Source organism: Spermophilus citellus (genome assembly GCF_964194105.1).
Source record: "Spermophilus citellus genome assembly, chromosome: 9".
In the NCBI taxonomy this organism is placed as follows: Eukaryota; Metazoa; Chordata; class Mammalia; order Rodentia; family Sciuridae; genus Spermophilus; species Spermophilus citellus.
This window is the reverse complement of record NC_138191.1, coordinates 128,512,408-128,535,303: the sequence shown is the minus strand read 5'-3', so window position 1 is coordinate 128,535,303 and position 22,896 is coordinate 128,512,408. Positions and strand designations below refer to the sequence as shown.

Below are 22,896 nucleotides of genomic sequence, written 5' to 3'. Positions count from 1 at the left end.
CCACCTCTCAGTCTGTCTACTGCACACGTGCCGGGCGTTGGTTTTCCCTCTGACTCTAACAACTAACCCTTCCTGACGTGCCTGTTACACCATTTGACAAGCAGGGCCTGACCGTCCTCTGTAGCCCTTCAGAGCTCCCTGGGGCCTGAGGACCAATTGCCCAGATGCAGTGCTTACTCAGGCCCAGGGCAGGGGGAGATGTGTCTCCACTGACCATAACCTCCTGCTTTCCAAAGCTCCTTGAGCACTGAAGAGTTCCCGAGCATGCTGGGGCACTCGCCTAGGGAGGGTCTGTCTTCCCCAGGGGCCTGGAGGAGAGCTGGACTTCGGGGCACCTCAAAATTCAGGGCCCTGGGGGCTGGAGTTGTGGTTCGGGGGTAGAGCTTTTGCCTAGCATGTGAGAGTTGCTGGGTTCGATCTCAACACCGCATACAAATAAGTGAATAAAATAAAGGTCCATCAACATTTAAAAAAAATTTTTTTCAGGGCCCTGGGTGGGATGGGGGTGGCCATTTCAAGCTCTTCTGGCTTCTTTTTTTTGTGTGTGTACTAGGGACCCAGGGGCATTCCACTGCTGAGCTGCATCCCAGCCCTTTTTAATTTTTAGTGAGACAGGGTCTACTAAGTTGCTGAAGAGAGCCTCAAACTTGTGATCCTCCTGTCTCAGCCTCCTATGTCTCTGAGATTATAGGCATGAGCCCCCACGCTCAGTGGTCTTTGGCTTCTTTGCAGGGCTGGTGGCATCTCGCCCTGCTGCCCAACACTTCAGGGTCTGCCCCCTTGCCTCTTAGAACCCCTCCCGTGGGCAGCTCACATGCCGAGCAGGGGACGGCTCTGGAGTCAGGGCATGGTTTCCTAAAAGCCTCTGACAGCCAGGCCCTAGAGTCCCAGGGATCTGATGAGCCTCGTGGGTCACTCTTGTTTTCAGCATAGCTGGAGATTACGCCAGCTCCCTCCTGATTCCTATAGCAAAAGATGGTGCTCTTTAAAAAAAGAAAGGCTGATGCGCAGGCTCAGCAGGCAGCTGCCCATGGTTTCCAAGTTCCACTAAGAAGGTGACAGCAGACTGGGCCCTGCCAGTGGGGCTAGGGGAGCGTGTTTGTCACCTCTCTTCTGGACAGATAATGGCCAGCAAGCTGTCCATATGCCTGCAAATGGGGCAGAAAGAGCTGTGTCCCTGGCCGCTGACCTGCCCATGTGGTTGCACCATCTGGCCTCAGTTCTCTGCTTGGCCAGCTCCCGTCTGCCACTGCAGCCTGGTGCTTGTCATGGCGGTGCCCCCTGCCTGTCCCAGTGACTTGAAGTGGCTGAAGGGGGTCGGGGGAGGTTGCTTAGGCCAGCGCTGGAGGGGCAGTGGGTGAGGGGGTGACCCCAAGAGGACCCATCAGCAAGCTGAGGTTTGAATGGAACCGGGCTCTCAGCACCACCCTTAAAGGGGCGCCTGGCCTGTCCCCTGGGAGTGCTGGTGGGTGCTGGGAAGAGAAGCCACACCCTCTGAAGGGCCTGCAAGGCATCTGAGCAGCACCCCCCCCTCGCCTCGGGTCCTGTTTCCTATCCGGCCCTCCCACTCTCCCCCTGCGCTCTGCCCACCAGGCCCCCTCTGGCTCCCCCCAGCCCCCCTGTCTTCTCCGGTGTCTTCCTCACTCTCCTTGCTTCCTTTGTGTCTCTTGTCTGTGGCCTTCAGAGGACTTGGGCCTCCTTCAGCCCTGCGAGCGGGGAGTGGGCTGCAGGAGGTGGCGGGCGCCTGTCCTCTGGCAGGAGCGCTCTTAGGTTCATCTAGGAGGTGTGTGGCCTGTCCCTCCTGGCTCCCTTGGAGGCAGCAAGGTCACCCTGCCCTTGGGCCTAGAAGCTGCTTCACCACTGACCTTAACAGGCCAGATCCTGAGGGTCCCGGGGTGGCGAGATGGCGGTCCCCCCAGGTTGCTCCTAGAGCTCAAGTCCCATGACTTGTTGGGTTGGGGCTTCAGCTCTTTAAACAGGGCCACCTTGTCAGGCCTCCCTGGAGGAGTCACTCACCTCCCCCTGAGTGGTTATCCTCTGGGGCCCAGCGGGGGTCTGATGGGCCGTCCCCTGTCTCCTTGTCCTCCCAGATGGAGATCTCACGGACACTGTCAGCGGCCCCCGCTCCACTGCTTCGGACCTGACCAGCAGCAAGGCGTCCACCAAGAGCCCCACCCAGCGCCACAACCCCTTCAACGAGGAGCAGGCGGAGACCGTGTCCTCCTCCGACACCACCCCTGTGCACACCAGCTCTCAGGAGAAGGGGGAGTCCCAGGCCCTGGGCCTCCTGGACGCCTGCACAGAGCTGGAGGTCATCAGGTCAGCAGGGAGGGGCCTGGGGAGTTTGCAAGTGTCCCCGCGTCTGTGTCCACTCCTGCCTCACTGTTGAGACCAGGGCGGGCGGGTGTCCCCTGATGGTGGCGGAGCCCCTTTCTCGAGGCTGAGAAGCAGCCCTGCCAGCCCCAGGCAGATCTTGGAGCCAGAGGAGTCGGCAGCCTGTCCTCCTGCAGCCACCAGGACAAGGAGAGAGCGGTTTAAACAGCACCCTTTACTTCCCGAGGTTCTGGGGGCTCGGAGCGGGAGATCAGGGTGCGGCATGGGCCGTTCCCACGAGGGCCTCTTCCAAGTTCGATGACATCCACACCACTGCCTGCACGTGGCAGAGCAGAGAAAGAGCTCTCTGGAGCTGCTCTTGTGTGGGCACAAGAGGGCTCCACCCTCGGGACCTCTCACCTCCAAAGGCCCCCACCTCCTGATCCCATCCCATGGGAATTATAGCTTCCACATGGAAGTTTGGAGGGAAACAAACACTGGGACCAGGGCACGGCCCAAACCCTGGAGGTAGGTGGCCTGTACACACAACAACCATGGATGGCTTCTGAGGCCATGCCTAGGCTGCTGGGGCATTTTGTTTGGTCCATTCAAGATCAAAAAACAGCCGGGCGCAGTGGCACACACCTGTAATCCCAGCAGCTCAGGAGGCTGAGGCAGGAGGATGGGGAGTTCAAGGGCAGCCTCAGCAACTGTGAGGCCCTAAGCAACCCAGTGAGACCCAGTCTCTAAATAAAATATAAAATAGGGCTGGGGATGGGGCTCAGTGGTTGAGTGCCCCTGAGTTCAATCCCAAGTACACAAACACACACACACACACACACACACACACACACACATACACACAAAGATCAAAAAACACCTTCAGATTGGACTTCCTCTTGAGGAAGTTGTTAGAAGTCAGTGAGCCAGTTCAGAGACCTAGTCCAGCCTGGTTCATTGGAAGAAAAGTATCTTTGTCGTATGGACAGGTACATGGGGCAAGGGAGGAGGTCAGTGACAAGTTGGGGGCTCGTCCAGAGCTTTAGCAGAGTGGGGGCTGCCTGACCTCCCTGGGCCCGGTCCTTAGAATTCTCCACTCTGAATGAGAAGAGAAGCCCCATATACTGGTCAGACATGCTGGCCTGAGGAGGGACATTGCTCCCCAGGAGTCCCAACCCACAGGCTAGTTCCAGAACAAAGCAGCTTGTGCTGGTCATGGTGGCGCACGCCTGTAATCCCAGCAACTTGGGAGGCTGAGGCAGGAGGTTTGCAAGTTCAAGGCTAGCCTCAGCCACTTAGTAAGACCCTGCCTCAAAATTCCAAAATTAAAAATAAAAAGGGCTGGGGATGTAGCTCAGTGGTAAAGTGCCCTGAGTTTAATCTCTAGTACCAAAAAAAAAAAAAGCAAGCAGCTTAGCCACTCAGCCTCGGGGTGGCTTGGCCAGGCCCATTCCACTAACATGGAACCAGGGTGGGGCAGGACTTTATGCCTAGAAACTTGAGTATATTTCTCGGTGATTTATCCATGGTGACACCTAGAGGGTAGTGGGGTCAGCAGGGACCAATGCCTACATCCTAAGAGAAGACCTGAGCCCAGGGGAGTGCAGGCCTGGCTGCCCACGGCCTAGCTTCATTCCCTAGGCGGGTAAGACCAGCTTAATTTTATCAGCTGGAATTTGTAGGATCTGTTTAGGGGACCCCCTGGCTACTGCCACCTCTGCTTCCCTGTGCTGTCCCCAGCCCATGGCCCTCCCCTGCCTCTGCCAGCACCAGGGACTACTTCAGGGCCCCACACTGCCCAGACCAAGAGGCTCTGGTCTTGACCTTGGAGGGCATGTGCCCAGGCTGGCCCTTCTGACCCAGGCTGGTTTCCCTTGGTCCCCAGCACTCGGGTATAAGTCCCTCCCCATTACTGCTGATCCAGGGTCACCAAGAAGAAGAAAACTGGCAAGAAGAAGAAAACCAGATCGGATGAGGAGGCGAGTCCGCTGCACCCCGCCTCCGGCCAACAGAAGTTCAGCACACAGGGTGATGGCGCTGGCCGGGTCTGCCCAGGCCTGGGGCAGGACACCCAGGACCCCGGGGCCGTCCTCCAGGAGGAGGGAGAGGGGCCCAGCAGCGCAGTGGAGAGCAGCGAGCACTCGGAGTTTGGCCAGATGGGCTTGCTGATCCCTGAGATGAAGGACACCTCCATGGACTGCCTGGGACAGCCCCTGAGCAAGGTCATCGACCAGCTCCACGGGCAGTTGGACCCCAGCACCTGGTGTTCCCATGTTGAGCCCCCAGACCAGTCCTTTCGGACCGGCTCTCCCGGGGATGCCCCGGAGAAGCCGCCATTTGGCGACTTTAGTGAGGGGCTTCCGGCCCCCATGGACTTCTACCGCTTTACCGTTGAGAGTCCAAGCACTGCTACATCAGGTGGTGGCAACCATGACGCTGCAGGGCCTGGCCAACCGCTGCATGTTCCTGGTGGCCCTGCGGCTGCTGGCCAAGAAGAAGAGGGAGGAAGAAAAGAGAGAGAGACTCCTGGGCCCCTAGAGGACACGCCACGGGAGGATCAGGAGCTGGAGACCCAGGAACTGGACACCCAGGTGCCCCTGGTCAGCAAGGAGCCTGTGCCCGAGCCCCAGCCCCAGCCCCAGTCCCAGCCTGAGCCTGGGACACAGGAGGCTCTTTGCCAGCTCAAGCGGGACCAGCCCAGCCCGTGCCTGAGCAGCGCTGAGGACTCTGGGGTAGATGAGGGCCAGGGGAGCCCTTCCGAGGTGACACACGCCTCTGAGTTCAGGTGAGGGACAGTTGTGGCTGGTAGGGGACCCCGCCAGTCCTTGACCTCCCAGTGAATTAAGTCCAGCTCCCAGAGGACCCAGCCCCATGTGGGAGGTGGGAAGAGACGTGATCTCCCCACCCAGCCTGACCCTCGTCCTCCTGACACTTATCCCTCTCACAGGGTGGACAACAATCACTTGCTCCTGCTGATGATCCACGTGTTTCGGGAAAACGAAGAGCAGCTCTTCAAAGTAAGTCTAGGGGACTCAGGAGCCAGCGAGACCCAGCAAGGGCCAGGCAGATGGCCTGAGCCTGCCCAGAAGGCGAGGATCCAGGCCTGCCCCTGACCTCTGTCTGCCTGGCCCCCAGATGATCCGGATGAGCACTGGGCACATGGAGGGCAACCTGCAGCTGCTGTTCGTGCTGCTCACGGACTGCTACGTCTACCTGCTCCGGAAAGGTGCCTGCCACCCCAGACAGAGAGCGGGTTGAGGTTGAGACCCCTGTTCCCTAGCCGTCCCCCCCTCCAGTGGCATGTAGGAGTAGAAAGGCCTCCGAGGAGGGTGTGGCTGGCTGAGGTGGGCCTGACCCCGCCACTCGCACCCATGTCATTCTCTTCCGCCATCACTTCAGGTTGCAGGGCAAGGAGGGGTCCTCTCTGCCAGGGGTCAGCCCTTAGAAAATGGGGCCCGGAGGGACAAGAGGCCAGAGGGGGTAATAGGCATTGGGGTCTCCTCTCTCAGGGGCCACAGAGAAGCCATACCTGGTGGAAGAGGCTGTTTCTTACAATGAACTTGACTATGTGTCGGTGAGTTCAGGCTCCGAGTTGGTGGACCACCATAGGCGCAGGGCTTCCTGGGCCACCCACCCTGAGAGCCCCGAGCAGGGCCCGTCCCAAGGATGGGCACTAACCTGACTCTCAGAGAAGCTTCTGTACACGTGCTGGGGACGAGAGCTAAGCGTGAGGCCTGGCTGCCCGCAGCTCCTGCGGGGCTCTGTCTGAAGGCCTCACTGGTGGCCACCCTGGGTGCTCCCTCCCTCCCTGCCCTTGCCAGTCTGCCTGGCCGCACTGCTTCCTCCGCCAGGCAGCGGCCAAGCCCGTGTGGTTTCTGGCAGGTTGGCCTTGACCAGCAGACGGTGAGGCTGGTATGCACCAATCGCAGGAAGCAGTTTCTGCTGGACACAGCTGACGTGGCCTTGGCTGAGTGAGTGTGGGCCCCGCCCCCGGGACGGAGAGCCAGCACCTGCCGTTGAGGGGCCCTGGCATGGGATGGAGACGTCAAAGTGAAAACAAGTGTGTCCTCTCCAGAGCCCACAGTCTGGTCAGAGAGGCAGGACAGTGGACGGTCACTGACCCACCACTCATGTGGCAGCCTCGGTGTTCTCAGTGCCTTGTGGCCTGCAGAGGGCAAAGGGACTGGCGTGAGCATCTGACGGGGAGGAAGGCGGGGCCCTGCTGGCCGGGGCCTGCCCGCCAGTACATGGAAGTCACATGCATGAAGTCACGTCACGGCACCAACTCGAGGTCCCTCATTCAAGTCCTGCTGGTAGCATCTTGGGTCTTCCTCCTCTGCCAAGATCCAAGGCCCTGGGCTGTTAGGAAAGGGTCAGGCCTTTTCTGGTCACTGTTGGATGAGCACAGACCCAGCCACATCATTGCCCCAAAAGGCCCTGAGCGCTGCGTGGGCCAGGCCCCTCCCCCACATTTCTGTGACCCCTCCAGGTCAGGAGCTCTCAGGACGAAGCCTGTCCCCAGGCCTCTGACAACCCACTCCCTGTGCAGGTTCTTCTTGGCCTCTCTGAAGTCAGCCATGATCAAGGGCTGCCGGGAACCACCCTACCCCAGCATTCTGACTGATGCCACCATGGAGAAGCTGGCACTGGCCAAGTTCGTGGCCCAGGAATCCAAGTGTGAGGTGAGTGGCTGGAGAGGATCTCGGTGTAGTCCATGAGGGGCCAGTGGTGGCCAGCCTTGGTGCTCGAGACAAGTGAAGCAGGTGATGCTTTGGCATCTCTTGGTCACTTCCTCCCCCTCCCCGTCCTGTGCCTCTCTCTCAGCGGGTACTCCTGATACTGTGCCATGGGTGAGCTCAGTCCTGGCCCAGCTACCTGCCTGGCCTTGCTCACTCTGTCCTGTGCCCCCAACCCCAGGCGTCCACTGTGACTGTGCACTTCTATGGGCTTGTGCACTGGGAGGACCCCGCGGATGAGTCTCTGGGCCCTGTCCCCTGCCGCTGCTCACCCCCTGAGGGTGCCATCACCAAAGAAGGCATGCTGCACTACAAGGCGGGCACCTCCTACCTGGGCAGGGAGCACTGGAAGACCTGCTTCGTAGTGCTCAGGTGGGAGCCCTGGGCTCTGTGCTGCCGGCCCAGGCCAGGGCATCGGGCTGTCAGGTCCCCAGCAGGGACCCCTGCAGCAGTTCACTGGGAAGAGAGGTCTGAGGGAGGTGCCTCCCCTCTACAGGGCCCTGGGGTGGACACGGTCCAGAGCTGTAGGGCTTCTCTATAAAGCCAGTGAGTGAGCCGGGCCCAGGAGTGCCCCAGGCCTCAGCTGGGGACCAGGGCCAGCCACGGAGGGCCTGCCGCTGCCCAGGTCCACTGAGGCAGTGCTCTCCGCTGTCGCTCTCCAGTTCCTTTCATCCTCCCTCCTGGAAAGCAGGCCTGGCTTCCTTTGCCTTTGGGATTATGGCTAGTCTGGGGGCCCTGGGACATGGAGCCCGCCCCCTCTTTGGCCAGGCTCACCGCCACTGTGCGTGTCCCTGCAGCAATGGCATCCTCTACCAGTACCCTGACCGCACCGACGTCATTCCCCTGCTCTCCGTCAACATGGGGTGAGTGTCACTGCCTGAGGGCATCAAGGCTAAGCCTGGGACCTTCCCATTTCCCCTGTGAGGTGTCTGTCCTCAGCCCCGTCCAGCTGCTCTGACTGGTGCCCTGGGGTTTGCCCACTTTGAGGCTGAGGGCAACCCACAGGAGGCAGGGCAGAGACCGAGCGGTGCTGCCTGCCTGGAGAGGGTGCCTCTGCAGGGGGAGCTGCAGCCTGGTGGGGACAGGCCCCCGGAGAGGGCGAGGGAGGGCGAGCAGGGCAGCTTCGCCATGGGGAGCTCGGCTGACGGGTCCTCTCCCTCTCCTGGCCGCATGTGGGTGTCCAGAAAGGACTGGCAATTCTGGGGATGCAAGGGTGGGGCTGTCAGCACCAGAGGGCCTAGGCAGCCTTCCCATGTCCCCAGGGCCCCGCTCCTGCCACCCGCCTCCTCGCCCCCAGTTCACCCTCCTCCTCTGGCCCAGGGGGGAGCAGTGCGGTGGCTGCCGGAGATCCAACACCACGGATCGGCCCCACGCCTTCCAGGTCATTCTCGCCGACCGGCCCTGCCTGGAGCTGAGCGCCGACAGCGAGGCCGAGATGGCCGGCTGGATGCAGCACCTCTGCCAGGCCGTGTCCAAGGGGGTGAGCATCTCCCCCACCTCGCCTGCCTGACCACGCAGGACCCCAGGGGCCCATCCCCACACGCAACACCAGCCCTGGGCAGCCCGGGAGGACACAGCTGGGGACCCAGGGGACATCTCAGGAACAGACCTGGAGCTCAGAGTCCCCTGTGGACTGGACCACCTGTCCCACCCTCCTCCCCACCCACACTCCTGAGGTGGGCAGAACCTGCTGGACCCTGCAGGGAGGGCAGAGAACCAGCCGGGCCTCTGGGCTGAGCACTCTGGACACGCAGCTGCCTCTCCACCTCTGCCAATACCTCAGGTCATCCCCCAGGGAGTCGCCCCCAGCCCCTGCATCCCCTGCTGCCTGGTGGTTGCCGAGGACCGCCTCTTCACGTGCCATGAGGATTGTCAAACCAGTTTCTTCCGCTCCCTGGGCACGGCCAGCCTGGCCGACATCAGCGCCGTCTCCACTGAGCCAGGCAAGGAGTACTGCGTCCTGGTAAGTGGGGCGGGCGGCGGGGAGGGGCCTGCCGGGGTGCGGCCAGGTGCTCACGCACGCTCTCCCTAGGAGTTCTCCCCGGAGGGCCCACAGCCCCCCGCCCCCTGGGTCATCTACCTGAGCTGCACTTCTGAACTGGACCGGCTCCTGTCTGCACTGAGCTCCGGGTGGAGAGCCATCTACCAGGTACCCAGCTGCCCAGAAGCCCTGGCCACTCCCAGGACCTGACCTTCCCTCCAGGATCCTGAGGACAGCAATGTGCCAGCACTCTGGGACAGGGACAGGGACAGACACTTAGGGCCAGAGGGGCAGAGCCCTGGCTTCCAGTGAGGCTGGGGTGAAAGCTGAATGCAGGTCCAGGAGCTGCCTTTCCTAACCCGGCTCTAGTCACAGTGCTCACGGTGGATCTGGAGCTGTGACAGGCTGGGCACAGGAGGGGCAGGACCCTCACCTGCCCTGCAGCTCACCCCAGAGTGAGAGGAGTTCACTGGCCTGGAGCCGGGGACTGACCCGCCTGCACTGAGCCCACACAGGCTGGCCTGAGTCAGAGAAGGGCTCGGACAGAGGTTCACCAGGCAGCATTGCTGGGAGCACAGGGCCACCTCCCTGGCCACCGAGGAGAGAGGTCTTCCCAGGACGAGGTGGTTGGGCAGCACCCCGTCAGCTCAGGCCCTCCCCAGAGTGCAGGAGGATCTGGCAGCGTGGAAGCGGTTCCCTGGGAGAGGTGTGGAGGGACTGCTGGGGAAGGCCTGATAGGCGTCCATGGCCAAGGCTGAGCCCCGGAGTCCTGTGGGAGCATGGAGCCTGCAGCCCTCAGTGGTCCCGTCTTGCCCCAACCCAGGTGGACCTACCACACAAGACCATCCAGGAAGCCTCCAACAAGCAGAAGTTTGAGGATGCCCTGAGCCTCATCCACAGCGCCTGGCAACGAAGTGATAGCCTCTGCCGTGGCCGAGCCTCCCGGGACCCCTGGTGCTAAGGCAGCTGGGTGGTGTTCCAGGAAGTCAGGGAAGTGGAGGCAGGCTGACCAGCAAGCAGGCTCAGGGTCGAGGTCATTGTGCTGCTTCGGAGCCAGGTCTCCACACACGTTCTTAGCCCACTCCTGCCCCAGGTGGCAGAACCACTCAGCTTGAGGCAGGATCTGTCCTCTCCCAGGGATCCAGAATGTGCCCAACACACCTGGGTATCCTGCCCAATGGGTAGTGGCTAGAGGCTACTGGGGACAGAGGATCTGAACCAGGCAGGTTCTGCAGACACAAGCTGTCCTCCCAGGGCAGGACCTCAGGATGGTGACAAGAGGAATGTCCATCTACAGAGGAGTGGAAGGACCAGGAGGCGGGAGCTCCCCGCCCCAGGTCAGGGGCCTGGGCAGAGGCTCAGGGCCCCCAGGTCCTGAGTGCCCAGCCACCCTTGTTCATTTTTGAACACTCTCCTGGCTGTGCGGGGAAGCTGGAGCACCGGGTATCTGCGCATGCTCCCTCTCACTAACCTACCCCATGCACACGCCCGCCTCACAGAGCCCGGCCCAGGCCACCAGGTGCCCTGCATGCCGTGGCCCTGACCACCTCCCCCACCTCAGCAGAGCCTGCAGAACCCAGGGATCAGGTGGCTCCTTTGGCCAGGAGCAAAGAGGAGGGCAGGAGAGACTGGGAGAGAAGAGCAGGACCCACCACACGCTGAATCTCCCAACTGTCCCCTGCTTGGCTGGGGCCTGGGGCTTCCTGAGCATCTTTGTCCAGAGTCCTGGGGAAGGGGTCAGGTGGTGTGGGTTTTGTTTTTTAAAATAAAATAGACATGTTATATTGCCAAGACTCTCACTGGCCCTTTTTGAGCAAGGTAGGTAGGGTCGTCTCCAAACCCTCCTATTCTGCAACATGCCTGTCACCCATCAGTCTCGGCTTCCCCCATGGGTGCTCACCATCCAGAAGTGTGCAGCCCAAGGAGTCTCGGCCTGACTCCCAGGAGGAGGGGCTGGGACAGTGGGCAGGTCCTCCTGGCCAAGTGACTGCAACCACAGGTCACTCCTCAAACAATGCCCTTCTTTTTTTTTTTTTATCTCCGTCGCACTCAGGGGCCCTGATGTCTTGGGGTGGGCAGGGGTGGGGGGATGGCGCAGATGCCGTGGGCGTGGGGCCGCCTTTTACTGAGTGCAGTGCAGCTCTAGCTGTTCCACCTTTGCCCTCCAAGGCCCCTCTGGAGCAGGCCATCAGTGAAGCAGTCCCCCCATCTGAGGTGTCGCCTCCCACAGTTCAGATACCCGAGATTGACTACAGATTGAAAAATATTACACAGGCTGGGTGCAGTGACGCAAGTCTGTGATCCCAGCTACTCAGGAGGCTGAGAGAGGAGGATCACAAGTTCAAGACCAGCCTCAGCAGCCTAGCAAGAGCCTGTTTCAAAATTAAAAATACGATTGGGGATGATGGTCAATGCTAGAGCGCCCCTGGGTTCAATCCTCAGTACCAGCAAATAGGAAAATATCAAAGGGATAAATAGTCTTCAGTTTTATGCTGTGCACCATTCTGAGGAGGGTGAAGGATCCTCCCTCTGTCCCACGTATACCTGTGCTGTACACTCACTTCCCACAAGTGGCTTTGTAGTTGCCTTGGTTTTCAGATGGCCTGAGGCGGTATAGCGGCATTTTGTGTTCAAGTAGCCCTTAATTTACTTGACGGTAGCCCCAAAGCTCAAGAGTAGTGATAGCTGGCAATTTGGACATGCCAAAGAGAAGCTATGAAGTGCTTCCCTTGAATGAGAAGGCGCTGTGCCAGCATGGCTCAGGGACAGTGCGCTGTCAGGCTTGCAGGAGCCGCGTCCATGCCAGGCACCACACACGCACACACGCACACACGCACACACGCAGGGCTCCAGACTCCTCTCTTTCCCTTTGCTCTTGCTGAAGTTGGGACGGTAGGTCACAGGAGCCAGATTGGGACACCGAGGCCTGGAAGGGGAAGTCGCACAGACCCCAGAATAGAGATAGGAGAGCTACCAAAACGGCGCTCACACCCCATGCCAGGAGTCTCCCAGGACACCTGCCTTGTGCCTGGGGCTCGGAGCTGGAGCAGGACGGGCCTAGAGGGGGACAGGAAGACGATGGGGCCGGAGGAGGTGCCCTGCTAGTGGGCAGCTTTGCCCCGCCCCTACTCTCCTTCCAGTCCCAAGTGAACTTTCCCCCAGATCCCAGGGTCCAGCCCCGCCCCAGCCAGAGCAGGCCGGGATTGGTTGGAGCTGGAGGGGGCGTGTTCTGGGCTCCAACAGACCCTGGTCTGTGGAGCAGGCTGAGCAGGTGGATTTCAAGATAGACCAAGGGCGAACCGGAGCTGCCGGACATACCGGGAACTGTCCTCTAGACATGGCCCCGAACCCCCTCGGTCCCCAGCCCTGTGGTCCAGCAGGGGTGCAGACAGCCTAAACACCGCCACCCTATGGCTCACGCCTCGCCCCTGACCCAGGCTCAGCCGGCTGGCCCGGAGGCCGAGGAGACGGTGCCCCCGGCCGTGGACCTGGTGCTGGGCGCCTCGGCCTGCTGCCTGGCCTGCGTGTTCACCAACCCCCTGGAGGTGGTGAAGACGCGGCTGCAGCTGCAGGGGGAGCTGCAAGCCCGGGGCACCTACCCGCGGCCCTACCGGGGTCTCATAACCTCTGTGGCTGCTGTGGCCCGCGCAGATGGGCTGAGGGGCCTGCAGAAGGGGCTGGCCGCCGGCCTCCTCTACCAGGGCCTCATGAACGGTGTCCGCTTCTACTGCTACAGCCTGGCAGGCCAAGCTGGCCTCACCCAGCAGCCAGGTGGCATCGTGGTCGCTGGCGCCGTGGCTGGGGCACTGGGGGCCTTCGTGGGGAGCCCTGCCTACCTGGTGAGTGCCTGCTCTCCACCCTGGGACTCGATCCCACAGGGACTTTGCAGTCACCTGGGCTTTGTGGCCCCACTGGGGTGGGGCAAGCTGGGTGGGGCGGCTGCCTGGGAATATCTGGCCCAGGCCTGGAATCCGTCCCTTGCCCTTACCCTTGCTCCCCTGGGGTCCCTACACTGCTGCTCCTGAGCCAAGGAAGGGGGCAGAGGGTGGCAGTAGATGTGCCAGTTCAAACCTGGCTTGGTCCTGTTTCCTCTGCATGGCCTGGTGTGAGTTAAGAATGAGAGCTGGCACTGGGTGAGGCCTCCTGTCCTGGGCACTCTGCAGTCACCATGTCACTCAGTCCTCCAGGAGTGACAAAACCTGGTCCCAGAGAAGGTTAAGTGACTTGCCCTGAGTCCCACCAAGAAGCAACACAGGCAGACTGGAGTCTCGCCCTGGAGCCCAGGATGTACAGGCCAGGGTGTAGCAACCAGGGACATCTGGGTTTCGGGGACACACTGCAGAGGCCCCTCCCATGGCCAGTTGGCATTGCAGGCTCTGTCCCTGCTCCCATAGGTCAAGACACAGCTGCAGGCGCAGACGGTGGCTGTGATGGCAGTGGGGCATCAGCACCAGCACCAGGTGAGCCCCCGGCCCTGGACTCCCTGGGCTGTTCCTGCTCCAGGCTGGGCGGAGCTGACCAGGGACCTCCCACCCTCTCCCCGCAGAGCGTCCTGGGTGCCTTGGAGACCATCTGGCGGCAGCAGGGCCTGCTGGGGCTGTGGCGGGGCGTGGGGGGGGCTGTGCCCCGAGTGATGGTGGGCTCGGCCACCCAGCTGGCCACCTTTGCCTCCGCCAAGGCCTGGGTGCAGGAGCAGCAGGTGAGGGCTGGGGGACTCCTGGGCCTACCGGCACAGACAGGAGTGGGAGGGCCACCTACCTCCTTCCCCACAAGAAATCCAGGGTGGTGACAGATGGGGCCCCTTGAGGAAGCTGGGAGCCCTGGCTCTGCCATCCATGTTGTGACCCTGACCCTTGGGCCCAGCAGGAGTTGAGGGCAGTGTGACCCTGAGGCTGTGAAGGAGCTCAGGTGTTGGGGGGCATGGCCTCCTCCCTGACCAGCCCCTCCACCTTGTGTGCTGGGGGTCACCATGTGGGTGCATGAGGGCGGCTGCTGGGGTCAGATGTCTGTGCTGTCCCCACAGTGGCTCCCAGAGGACAGCTGGCTCGTGGCCCTGGCTGGAGGCATGATCAGCAGCGTAGCGGTGGCTGCTGTTATGACCCCCTTCGACGTGGTCAGCACGCGGCTGTACAATCAGCCTGTGGATGGAGCTGGCAGGGTGAGCAGGGAACAGGATTGGGGAGGATGTGGGGAGCTGGGATCAACCCCCCAATACACACAGGCACAGCAGAGCCTGGGGGACACATGTGGCACACACGCATGTCACCTGGGCTTGTTTGATGAGCAGCTGTGTCCCAGGCACCGCCACTTCAACATCCAGCTATTATTCTTTTTCCTGAAGAGGAAATTGAGGCTCAGAAAGGTCAAGTGATTTGCCTGCAGTCACTCAGCTGCTAAGTGGGAGACTTGGGATTGGAATCATGGTCTTCCCATGGCACTGCCAGTCTCACAGATGTGCCCAAAACCAGGGTGCCCATGTGCCTCTAGACAGGCTGAGAGCCCTGGCAGCGGGCTGTGTCTGCCTGAAGGAAGAGGCCTCCTTCCTAATGTCACAACCTACAGCATCACCTTTCTGCACCTGCCCCGCTGGGGACCATGCATTCTGATGTACCAGCAGAAGCCCTGGACACACAGACATGCCAGTTTGCCAGTTGTGCCAGCTGGGGCCTCACAGCCCTTACAGTGACCCGTCCATGTCCATCCACAGGGCCAGCTGTATGGGGGCCTCGTGGATTGCCTGGTGAAGATCTGTCAGCAGGAGGGACCCTTGGCTCTCTACAAGGGCCTGGGCCCTGCCTATCTGCGCCTGGGTCCCCACACCATCCTCAGCATGCTCTTCTGGGATGAGCTGCGGAAACTGGCCCGGCGGGGGGCCCAACACCAGGGCACCTAGGCCTCGTCCCTCACCCCACAGCCTGGCACAGTTTGGCACTTGGCCAGAAGTGATGTCCTTCCTCCATGAGACCGGCCATCCCAGAGCAGACTACAGGCCCGGCCCTGCCACAGGTGGGGGCAGCGTGTGGACAACGGTGGCCAACCCAGCATCCGCTCAGAGTGGCCCCTGTCCTTCTCTCTGAGTCCTGGCAGACTGCAGCCCACGCCCTGTTCATTGTGAATGACCTGGGTGAGCAGCACCGAGCCGAGTGACCGAACTGTCTCGGCCCCTGGGTCCCCAACAGCAGCGAGTCCAGCGAACCCTCCTTCACTTCTGCGGCTGAGACTGGTGTGCGGGACGTGGGGCCCCACGTTTGGGGACACAGAGCTGTTCACTAGGGCTGAAGGGGCCACAGACTCAGGGGCTTGAACTGGGAAATCCTTTTCTCCCACCTGGAGGCCTGAAGTCTGAGATCGCAGGGCCGAAGCTTGGTCCTCCTTCCTCTCCACGCTGGGGAGGGAGCCCAGGGCCTCGCTGCACCACCTCCCAGCCCAGGGCTGGGTTCTCCTGACCTCTCCCCTTGGCTAGCAGCCAACTGCCATCTCCCTGGGTCCCGCATAGGTGTCCCCTGGTGTAACTGTGTCCTAATGTCCTCTGACAAGGATGCAGGTCACATGGCTCTCGGACCCACTCCAGTGACCTCACCTTTACTAAAGGATGATTAGCCCTGTCTGCACTGCAGGCCCATCCCAAGGTCCTGGGGGTGGGACCTCAGAGTATGTATGGGGCCGGGGGACAGGGACACGATTCAGCCTAGACCTCACCTGAGAGCTCGCGCTGAGACCCCGCAATTGCATATGTTCGGATGATTCCGAAAGGAAGTTCAGGGAGCCCATGGTTCAGACCAGGAGGCAGAGGCCCAGGAAAGGGATGGCTGCCCAGGTGAGTGGCGGGCACAGCCAGGGGCAGGGCCAACAGCAGGCCCCAGCCCTTCCTCCAGCGGCAGCCACACTCCTGCCACAGGCCTGAACTGACCTTGGTACTCCAAGGGAACCCCAGCTCCCTGGCCGGCAGGACTGGCCTGGTTGGTGCAGCCTCCCTGGCCTCCCTGGCCTCCCTGGCCTCCCCTGCCACACCCTGGGTGTGAAGAGCGGGCCCTGGAGGCAGCCCCACTGCACACTCCAAACAATAAAGTTTTCTACTTTGTTTACCTCAAGGACTTCCTCCACCGCAGCCTCAGTGGCCCCACCCCTGAGTCCCCACCAGGGCTACCAGCTCCCATCAGGGAAGGGAGCCCAAGAAGGGTTTCCAGTGGCCAGCCCCACCCTGCCTGGCCAGGCAAGGCTGCCACCTAGTGGACACAGGGGGAACATCAGGATGGGCAGCCCTGGGCCCAGGCAGGGGAGGGTTCAGGCAGGGGAGGGCTTGGGCAGGACCCCCAGCTCAGGCTGCCAGAGATTGGAGGCCACCCGCTGAAAGGGCAGAGCCAGAGCTGAGGCTTCAGGAAGCTGGGCTACCCGCCCTCGTGGGAAAGCCACAGAGCCCAGCTCAGCATGCGGGAGGCCCCAGACCTCAGGATAAGAGGGCAGAGCCCAACCTCAGGCCATAGGGGAGAGGTCCCAGACCTCGGGCTGTCGGGGAGAGAGCCCCTACTTCAACCCCTAGGATGAGAGGAGAGGCAGGGCAGGCGCAGGCCCCGGGACTTCAGGAAAGCACGGTATGGCCAAGCCCTCTGGGAGGGTAAGGCAAGTGGACACCGACTTTATCAGGCACAGAGACTGGGGCCCAGCCCAGGGACACCCCTTCACCACCCCAGGCTGCTGTGGAGCTGGCTGGGCCTTGCGCTCCTGCAAGCAGCCCGGAGGGTTAACGCCCCAGCTCTCCTCCCTCCCTGGGCCTTTGACCCTCTCGGCTCCTCCCCTGCCCTCCAATGACACCTTTGGCCGGTGGCGTCATTATTGGGTCCGTCCCTGTGCAGACCTGGCTGGGGGCTGGGGCCAGGTCCGGCTGCCATGTTCTCCCTCCGCTCCTGGCTCCCCAGCCTCCCCTCCCTGGAGTGGGGCTCCAGCCTCCTGGACAGCCTCCTGCAAGGTGAGTCCCTCCTCCCCGCACCCCCATGCGTCCCCCCCTCCCTCCCTCCCTCCCTCCGTCCCTCCCTCCCAGCCCACACCTGCTGCCTCCCCGCCCCCCTGCAGGCCTCGTGGGGGCCTTCGGTGTCTCCGTCCTGAACAGCCTCCTGAAAGTCTACTTTTTTGTGGGCTGTGCCAAGTGAGTGCCCACGCCCCATCCCACTGGAGTCCCTCCACCCTCCTCCCTGGCCTCCTCCCTGGGGCCTCGCAACCCTTCCTGAGGCCCGGGAGGGTGGTCTTGCTCCTCTGCCCACTCTCCTCCACAGTGACCCCAAGCGGCAGCCCGAAAAGGAGCGGCTGCGGGCCCCGTGGGCCTGGCTGGAGACCCTGCACCTGGCCGGGCTGGCCCTGCTCCTGACGGTGGTGGGGTCCCGGGTGGCCGCCCTGGTGGTGCTCGAGTTCTCCCTCCGGGCTGTGTCCACGCTGCTGTCTTTGGGCAAGGTGAGGCTGGGGGTCCCTGCAGGCCCTCGTGTCACCCCTAGAACAGGGAAGCTGGGCCCCGTTTCCCTAAGATGGAGAAGAGGCTGCGGGTGGTTCCCTCGGGTTTTGACGGCCCAGATCCCAGTCCCAAGCACATCGGGACAGTTCCGTGACCTGAGCTTCCCGCGTGCCAGGCCCTGCACTAAGTACTCGAGGCCAGGGGGTCGCTGTGACCCTCATCGGCTCATCCATGGCCAACATCCAGCGTCAGATGTGACAGCAGCTCTTGGAGGCTGCGACGCGGGCGAGAGGAAGGGTCCCGCCGGGGATCGGCCTGAACCAACAGGCTCTCTTTGGGAATGGTCCCAAGGTCCCTGGGGGCTCTGGCCTCCCACAGAGTGTCGCCTTTGCCACCTGCCGGCCACCCTCCTCCTGTCCGCCCCAGCAGGGCTCCCGGAGCGCGGAGCGGCTGCAGCTGTTCCTGCTGAGCCAGTTCTCGCTGGGCTGCGGGCTGGCCTGCACCCTGAGTGTCCTGCAGGAGGGCGCCCCGCACAGCACCCTCAACCTGCTGCTGAGCCTCGGGCTGGCCACGCTGCTCAGCTCAGGCGCCCGGCGCCTCCACCACCATGTCTGCCGCCTCTACGAGCTGCACAGCGCCCAGCGCTACTGCGGGGTCTGCTTGGGCCTGCTGGCGGGGGCTCACGGCCTTCCCCGGCTGCTAGGCCGCGCCCTGGCCGTGGCCTTTGCCGTGGGCGACCTGGCGGCCGTGGTCCTCATCAACCAGGACTTCCTGAGCACCTCGGAGGCCGTGCGCTTCTGGACCCCACTCACCATCTGCTACACCCTGCTGGTCATCCACATGCAGGGTGAGGGCCTGGGGCGGGGTTCCTCTGATTGTAGGCACAGCCCACTGTCTGGCCCAGCCACGGGCCCAGCCCTGTCATCCCAGGGCACCGACCCAGGAGCAGAAGGCGCACAGGCCACTCAGGGCAGATTCAGCCTTCAGCCTGCCGGGGGAGCCCCCAGGAGCGAGTGCCTGGTTTGGTCTCCAAAGCTGGGCAGAGCCCTCTGAGAGGTGAGGCTGAGGGGGACTGTGGGCAGACAGCCACATGTGCCAAAGCCCAGAGTGAGGGAGGGCACCGCACCATCGAAGCTTGGACAGAAGTCCAGTGCAGCTGTCACCCAAAGGCACTGGGAAGCGGTGAGGCTGGCCAGCTTTTTTTCTTTTTGCTAACAGTTGCTGAGACTGGCCTCAAACTTGCTATCCTCCTTGCCTCAGCCTCCCGAGTTGCTGGATTACAAGTGTGTGCCACCACATCCAGCCTGCTCTGTTTCCTTTTATGTTGATTCCCAGGATTGAGCTCTGGGGCCCTTAACTACTGAGCCACATTCCCAGCCCTGTTTTTGCTTAGCCCCTCGTGGCTGAGGCTGCCTTTGAACTCGAAATCCTTCTGCCTCAGGCTCCTGAGCTGTTGAGATTACAGGCGTGCTTAGGTTCTTAAGAGCCTAACTGAAGGCCCTGGCCAGCCAGGTTGGGCCTTCTGCTGAGAGACCGCTGCAAGGTTCCCAGCAGGGGAGAGTGCTATGGTCTGATCTGGTCTCTAGGGAAGAGCCCTGGCTGAAGAATAGAGATAGTATAGGAAAGGCAGGGGGAGGGAGGTGTTCAAGCAGCGAGAGCTGCAAGTGCAAAGGCCCTGGGGTGGGAATAAGCCTGGCATACTCCATGAACTAAAAGGAAGCCAGGATGGTTGGGGTAGTGAACAGGATCAAGTTAGAGACACGGTGACGTTGGGAGTGGGCTCAGGCCAAATCAGGCAGGATCTGGTAAGGCCCAGGGCTGGGTTTGGATTTTCAAATGCAGAAGAAAGTCCTGAGAAGGTTGTAAATAGAGGGATGATTTCATCTCCTGGACATGTTTAGAAGGTCACTTTAGCAACACTGGATTGTAGGGGCAGGGACAAAAGCCAAAGGACTGGGGGTATACATGCAGGAGACCCTGAGTTCCATCCTCAGCCCCAAGAAAAAAAAGAACAGGAGCCCTGGGAGGGGCTGCCTTGGGAGGTGGCTGGGACCCGGAGGAGCCATGGGGGTTGGGGACGCGCCTGGAGGACTGGGCTTGCTGAAGGATCAGACGAGGCTGTGTGGGAAAGAGAATCGGGTCAACCCCACAACTGCGGGGCTCTGTCCTGGGCCAGTGGGAGGCCAGCAGTGAACGGTCAGCCCTGGCCAGCGTGCCCAGCACCCCGTGGGTGCTCAGAGAGAGGGGTGGATGGGGGGGGCAGCAAGGGGGGGCGAGAGCTGAGAGGCCCATGTGGCTCCAGCGGGACATCTGAGTGGGGCCAGGTGCGTGGCAGGCGGTGACAGGTGCGCCCCTCCCACAGAGGAGCAGCGGCAGCAGCGCTTCAGCCTGCAGAGCCAGGTGCAGACGGTGCTGGTGCGCATGGGCGGCCTCTTCGTGCTGCTGCTGACCGTCGGTCGCTGGATGGATCTCCTGGGCATCCTTGTCTCCCTGCTGGGCGAGCTCTGGTGCCTGGTGGGCGTCCGCGCCCTGCTTGACCTTTGCCAGATCCAGGTGGGCCCCATGCACCCCAGGTCCCCCAGGCCCGAGCGCCCTGCCCCACACAGTCCCTGGCGCCTCCAGAGGCCCAAGTTGAAAGAGAGCCAGGGTGACCTCTCTTGGTGGAGGGCGGAGGGAGCTGAGATCTCTCCTGCCCCATCCGTGCCAGCCTGAGCCGTCCTCTAGGTCACTAGGAACGCCCACTGCCCGCAGCAGCCTGAACTCAGAGGCCCCAGGGGAGGAGGGTCTGGGGAGGCCCCAGGGGAGGAGGGTCTGGCATGAGTGGGGGTCTGAGGCCCCCAGGGGGAGGGGAAGTGGGTGGCCTCTTGATCCCCTCCCCCGCCTTCCCCAGGGCTTTCCGTCCCAGAGGCCTTCCGCAGCAGCTCCCAGCCAGCCCCTGCCCTCCACACCCCCTGGGTCCCAGAAGACCGCCCCCTCCTGACCTGCCTCCGGGAGGACTTGGAGCCTGTCTCAGGCCCGGGCTGGCTGACCAGCAAGGCCTGACCTTGGGACACTGCCTGGAGCCACAGCCACAGGGCTGGCCCCCACCTAGGCCTTGCCCCCACCCCCTAGAGGAAGGGGAGGGTTGGGGGATGGGGGCCCTGGAGGCCCTGAGTTAATCCTTCTCTGATGGACAGGACTGACTTCTTGCGCAGGGTTGGGAGGACCGGGGCCAACCGCATCAGGTTGGTTTACCCCTTTACCCCTCCGTGAACAATAAAGATGGTTTTCTTTTTTAAAAAATTCTTTTAGTTGTACATGAACACAATACCTTTGCTTTACTTATTTATTTTTATGTGGTCCTGAGGATCGAACCCAGGGCCTCGCCTGTGCTAGGTGAGCGCTCTACCTCTGAGCCACAACCCCAGCCCCTAAATATGATTTTCTTAAAGTGCTCAGAATCACAAAGACACAGAAAGGGAAAGAGGTTTTCAGAAGCCACACAGCAATTCTGTTGGAGCCCTGGGGTAGGCTCCTCAGGGCTGGCTCAGGCTCCGTGTGTTCCTGGGGAACAGGGCTCCTTGCAGACAGAGGAAGGGCGCTCAGGGGTGGCGTGGAGGGTGTAGTATTGAGGTGGCCGAGGAGGTGGGAGGCTGGACACATAGTCTGGCCACCTACCTGCAGTCTTAGGTGGACAGTGTCCCATCCCACACTGAGAACCAGCTGGAGAGGGCCCCCTAAGGCCTCTCGTGCTCTTGGGTGCCCTGGATACAGCCTGCTCTGAATCCCAAGACTGTATAAGACCATGAGGGTCCTTCCCATCTCATTCCTGTTCAGGGCCAAGATCAGGGAGACCAAGGCCCTGGGCACAGCTCCTCTGCCTGCCTTCGTAGGGCGCTCTCTGCGCCTGTGGGAAGAATTACTACCAGGTGTGGGGGCTTACCTCGAGCTGGGTACTTTCATTATCCCCTTTTATTTTGACCTCGACCCCAAGAGGCCATAACTGTTATCTCTTTTTTACAGATTTAGAAGCCAAGGCCCAGAGAGGTTACAGGACTTGCTCAAGGGCACACAGGAGGGAGTAAGCTTCAGGATTTGAATGCAGGCAGTCTATCTCCAGGGCTCAAGTGCTTTGTGGGTTCCTGGCTCCCTCTCTTGGTTGGAGATGTGGGATCCAGGAAGCGAACAGAGCCAGCATGCTCTTGGAATGTGGTTCTGGCTACCTTTTGTCCAGGGTAGCCTGAGGCCCCTGGAGGGGCAGGACATCCAGCCCACAGGGTGATTGGGTTTCTTGGGGATCAAGGGCCCCAACTCAGGGTACTGAGGAACCCCACTGCCATCAGCCTCCACGGGTGGGAGAGTCAAGGTCGTCTGGGCTTGGCAGGGAAGACTGAAACCTGGAGAAGGTACCAGAGGACTCCAGGCTCCGAGGGGGAAAGTCCTCTCTGCAAAACCACCATGGCCACCTGTAGGCTGCTGCTTGGGAGCAGCTGGGTGGGGGTGGCCTTGAATTCTCCACTCTGCACCCCAGTGTGGGGATTCAGGACAGGCTATACCCAGGGCTGGACCCGGAGGTTTCCACCCGTTCCCCCATGAATGGCCGCCCTTGGACAGCTCTGGCACAACCCTCCCCCAGGACAGGGTGTGGCCGGTCGGGAGGGTGGGTAGTACCTGTGGAAGCCCCTCCTCCAGGACAGAACCCAGAGCCCCCTTCCCTCTGGGCAGGAAACCAGGCCATCTAGGCGGAAATGGCTCAGCTGGGTGGATGCAGGGCCAGCCCCCGCCAAACCCCGACTGGACTCTGGGCTCCAACCAGGGCTGGGTGTTTTTGCTGGAAGGTGACCCAGTCTCTTGGGCCCTGGCACAGACTGGGACCCATTGGGGACAGGGTTTGGGGGGTGGCGACTGGACCCAGAAGTCTTCTCCCTTTTATGGGCACAGAGACTGTTTTCCAAACAAAGCCATCTGATTTTTAGACCCTCGTCAGACACAAAATAACTCTCACAGAATAATTTGATAAGAAAAGAATTCTATTCCAGCCTCGGGTCCCAATTTTTCGGTGAGGCGTTTAGCAAATCTCCACACCACATGAAGTAAAGATGGCCTTAGGGCCCGAGGGCTCGGGCAATCTGAACCACAGGGTATGGGTGAAGCCCGAGGGGCAGACTGGTTCTCCCCCAGGGACCCCGGGGCTCTGGCTCTCAATGGGGTGACATCCTTCTGTAACAGGCCCCAGGCCCTGGGTTCCCCTCCCAGATGGCAGAGATAAAGACGAGGTGCAAGGCCAGGGTCCCCAGTCCCTGCTTAGAGTAGGTGGTGCCTGCTATGGGCTGGGACTGGGTGAGTTGGCCTGCCCCTCCTGAGACCCCCCCCCCGGGGGGGGGCTCTTCTGAGCTATGAGCTATGCACTGCACTGCCCCCGGGGGTCCTGCGTTCCTTCACTT

General features: G+C 61.6%; 3 protein-coding genes across 7 annotated transcripts in view; all 3 read left to right on the top strand.

Annotated features, from left to right (window-relative positions):
* Positions 1–10,823, top strand: part of PLEKHM2 (pleckstrin homology and RUN domain containing M2) — a 40,150-nt gene extending 29,327 nt beyond the window's left edge. The window contains exons 8-20 of the mRNA XM_081305171.1: positions 2,091–2,319; positions 4,238–5,098; positions 5,261–5,330; positions 5,449–5,539; positions 5,823–5,887; positions 6,196–6,284; positions 6,863–6,995; positions 7,231–7,421; positions 7,847–7,912; positions 8,370–8,529; positions 8,833–9,012; positions 9,082–9,198; positions 9,854–10,823. Coding sequence (XP_081161297.1) covers positions 2,091–2,319; positions 4,238–5,098; positions 5,261–5,330; positions 5,449–5,539; positions 5,823–5,887; positions 6,196–6,284; positions 6,863–6,995; positions 7,231–7,421; positions 7,847–7,912; positions 8,370–8,529; positions 8,833–9,012; positions 9,082–9,198; positions 9,854–9,991 — 2,390 coding nt within the window. The 3' untranslated portion in view covers positions 9,992–10,823. The remainder of the gene's footprint in view (positions 1–2,090; positions 2,320–4,237; positions 5,099–5,260; positions 5,331–5,448; positions 5,540–5,822; positions 5,888–6,195; positions 6,285–6,862; positions 6,996–7,230; positions 7,422–7,846; positions 7,913–8,369; positions 8,530–8,832; positions 9,013–9,081; positions 9,199–9,853) is intronic.
* A 1,425-nt stretch (positions 10,824–12,248) lies between these two features.
* SLC25A34 (solute carrier family 25 member 34) lies at positions 12,249–16,121 on the top strand. Its single transcript, XM_081305177.1, has 5 exons — positions 12,249–12,869; positions 13,425–13,490; positions 13,577–13,729; positions 14,054–14,188; positions 14,738–16,121. The coding sequence occupies exons 1-5, from the start codon at positions 12,441–12,443 to the stop codon at positions 14,921–14,923; spliced, it is 969 nt and encodes a 322-aa protein (XP_081161303.1). The 5' UTR covers positions 12,249–12,440; the 3' UTR covers positions 14,924–16,121.
* Positions 16,122–16,269: 148 nt separating this feature from the next.
* On the top strand, positions 16,270–20,755 carry TMEM82 (transmembrane protein 82). 5 transcript variants are annotated; one of them, XM_081305173.1, is made up of 6 exons: positions 16,270–16,996; positions 17,138–17,173; positions 17,301–17,475; positions 17,903–18,320; positions 19,836–20,026; positions 20,364–20,755. In XM_081305173.1, exons 1-6 carry the CDS (start codon positions 16,836–16,838, stop codon positions 20,451–20,453), a joined length of 1,071 nt encoding a protein of 356 aa, XP_081161299.1. In that variant the 5' UTR covers positions 16,270–16,835; the 3' UTR covers positions 20,454–20,755. The 5 variants fall into 5 exon arrangements, with proteins under 5 accessions (XP_081161299.1, XP_081161298.1, XP_081161302.1 ...); XM_081305172.1 differs by having other exon boundaries at positions 17,900–18,320; XM_081305176.1 differs by having other exon boundaries at positions 17,101–17,173.
* The last annotated feature ends 2,141 nt before the right edge of the window (positions 20,756–22,896 follow it).

Excerpts from the sequence above, each read along its gene's own strand:
- SLC25A34 (XM_081305177.1), top strand. The coding sequence starts at position 12,441 with ATGGCTCACGCCTCGCCCCTGACCCAGGCTCAGCCGGCTGGCCCGGAG. Across the intron at positions 13,491-13,576 it reads GGCATCAGCACCAGCACCAG|AGCGTCCTGGGTGCCTTGGA; the intron begins GTGAGCCCCCGG and ends CTCTCCCCGCAG. Across the intron at positions 13,730-14,053 it reads CCTGGGTGCAGGAGCAGCAG|TGGCTCCCAGAGGACAGCTG; the intron begins GTGAGGGCTGGG and ends CTGTCCCCACAG.
- TMEM82 (XM_081305172.1), top strand. The coding sequence starts at position 16,836 with ATGACACCTTTGGCCGGTGGCGTCATTATTGGGTCCGTCCCTGTGCAG. Across the intron at positions 17,174-17,300 it reads TTTTTTGTGGGCTGTGCCAA|TGACCCCAAGCGGCAGCCCG; the intron begins GTGAGTGCCCAC and ends TCTCCTCCACAG. Across the intron at positions 20,027-20,363 it reads TTGACCTTTGCCAGATCCAG|GGCTTTCCGTCCCAGAGGCC; the intron begins GTGGGCCCCATG and ends CGCCTTCCCCAG.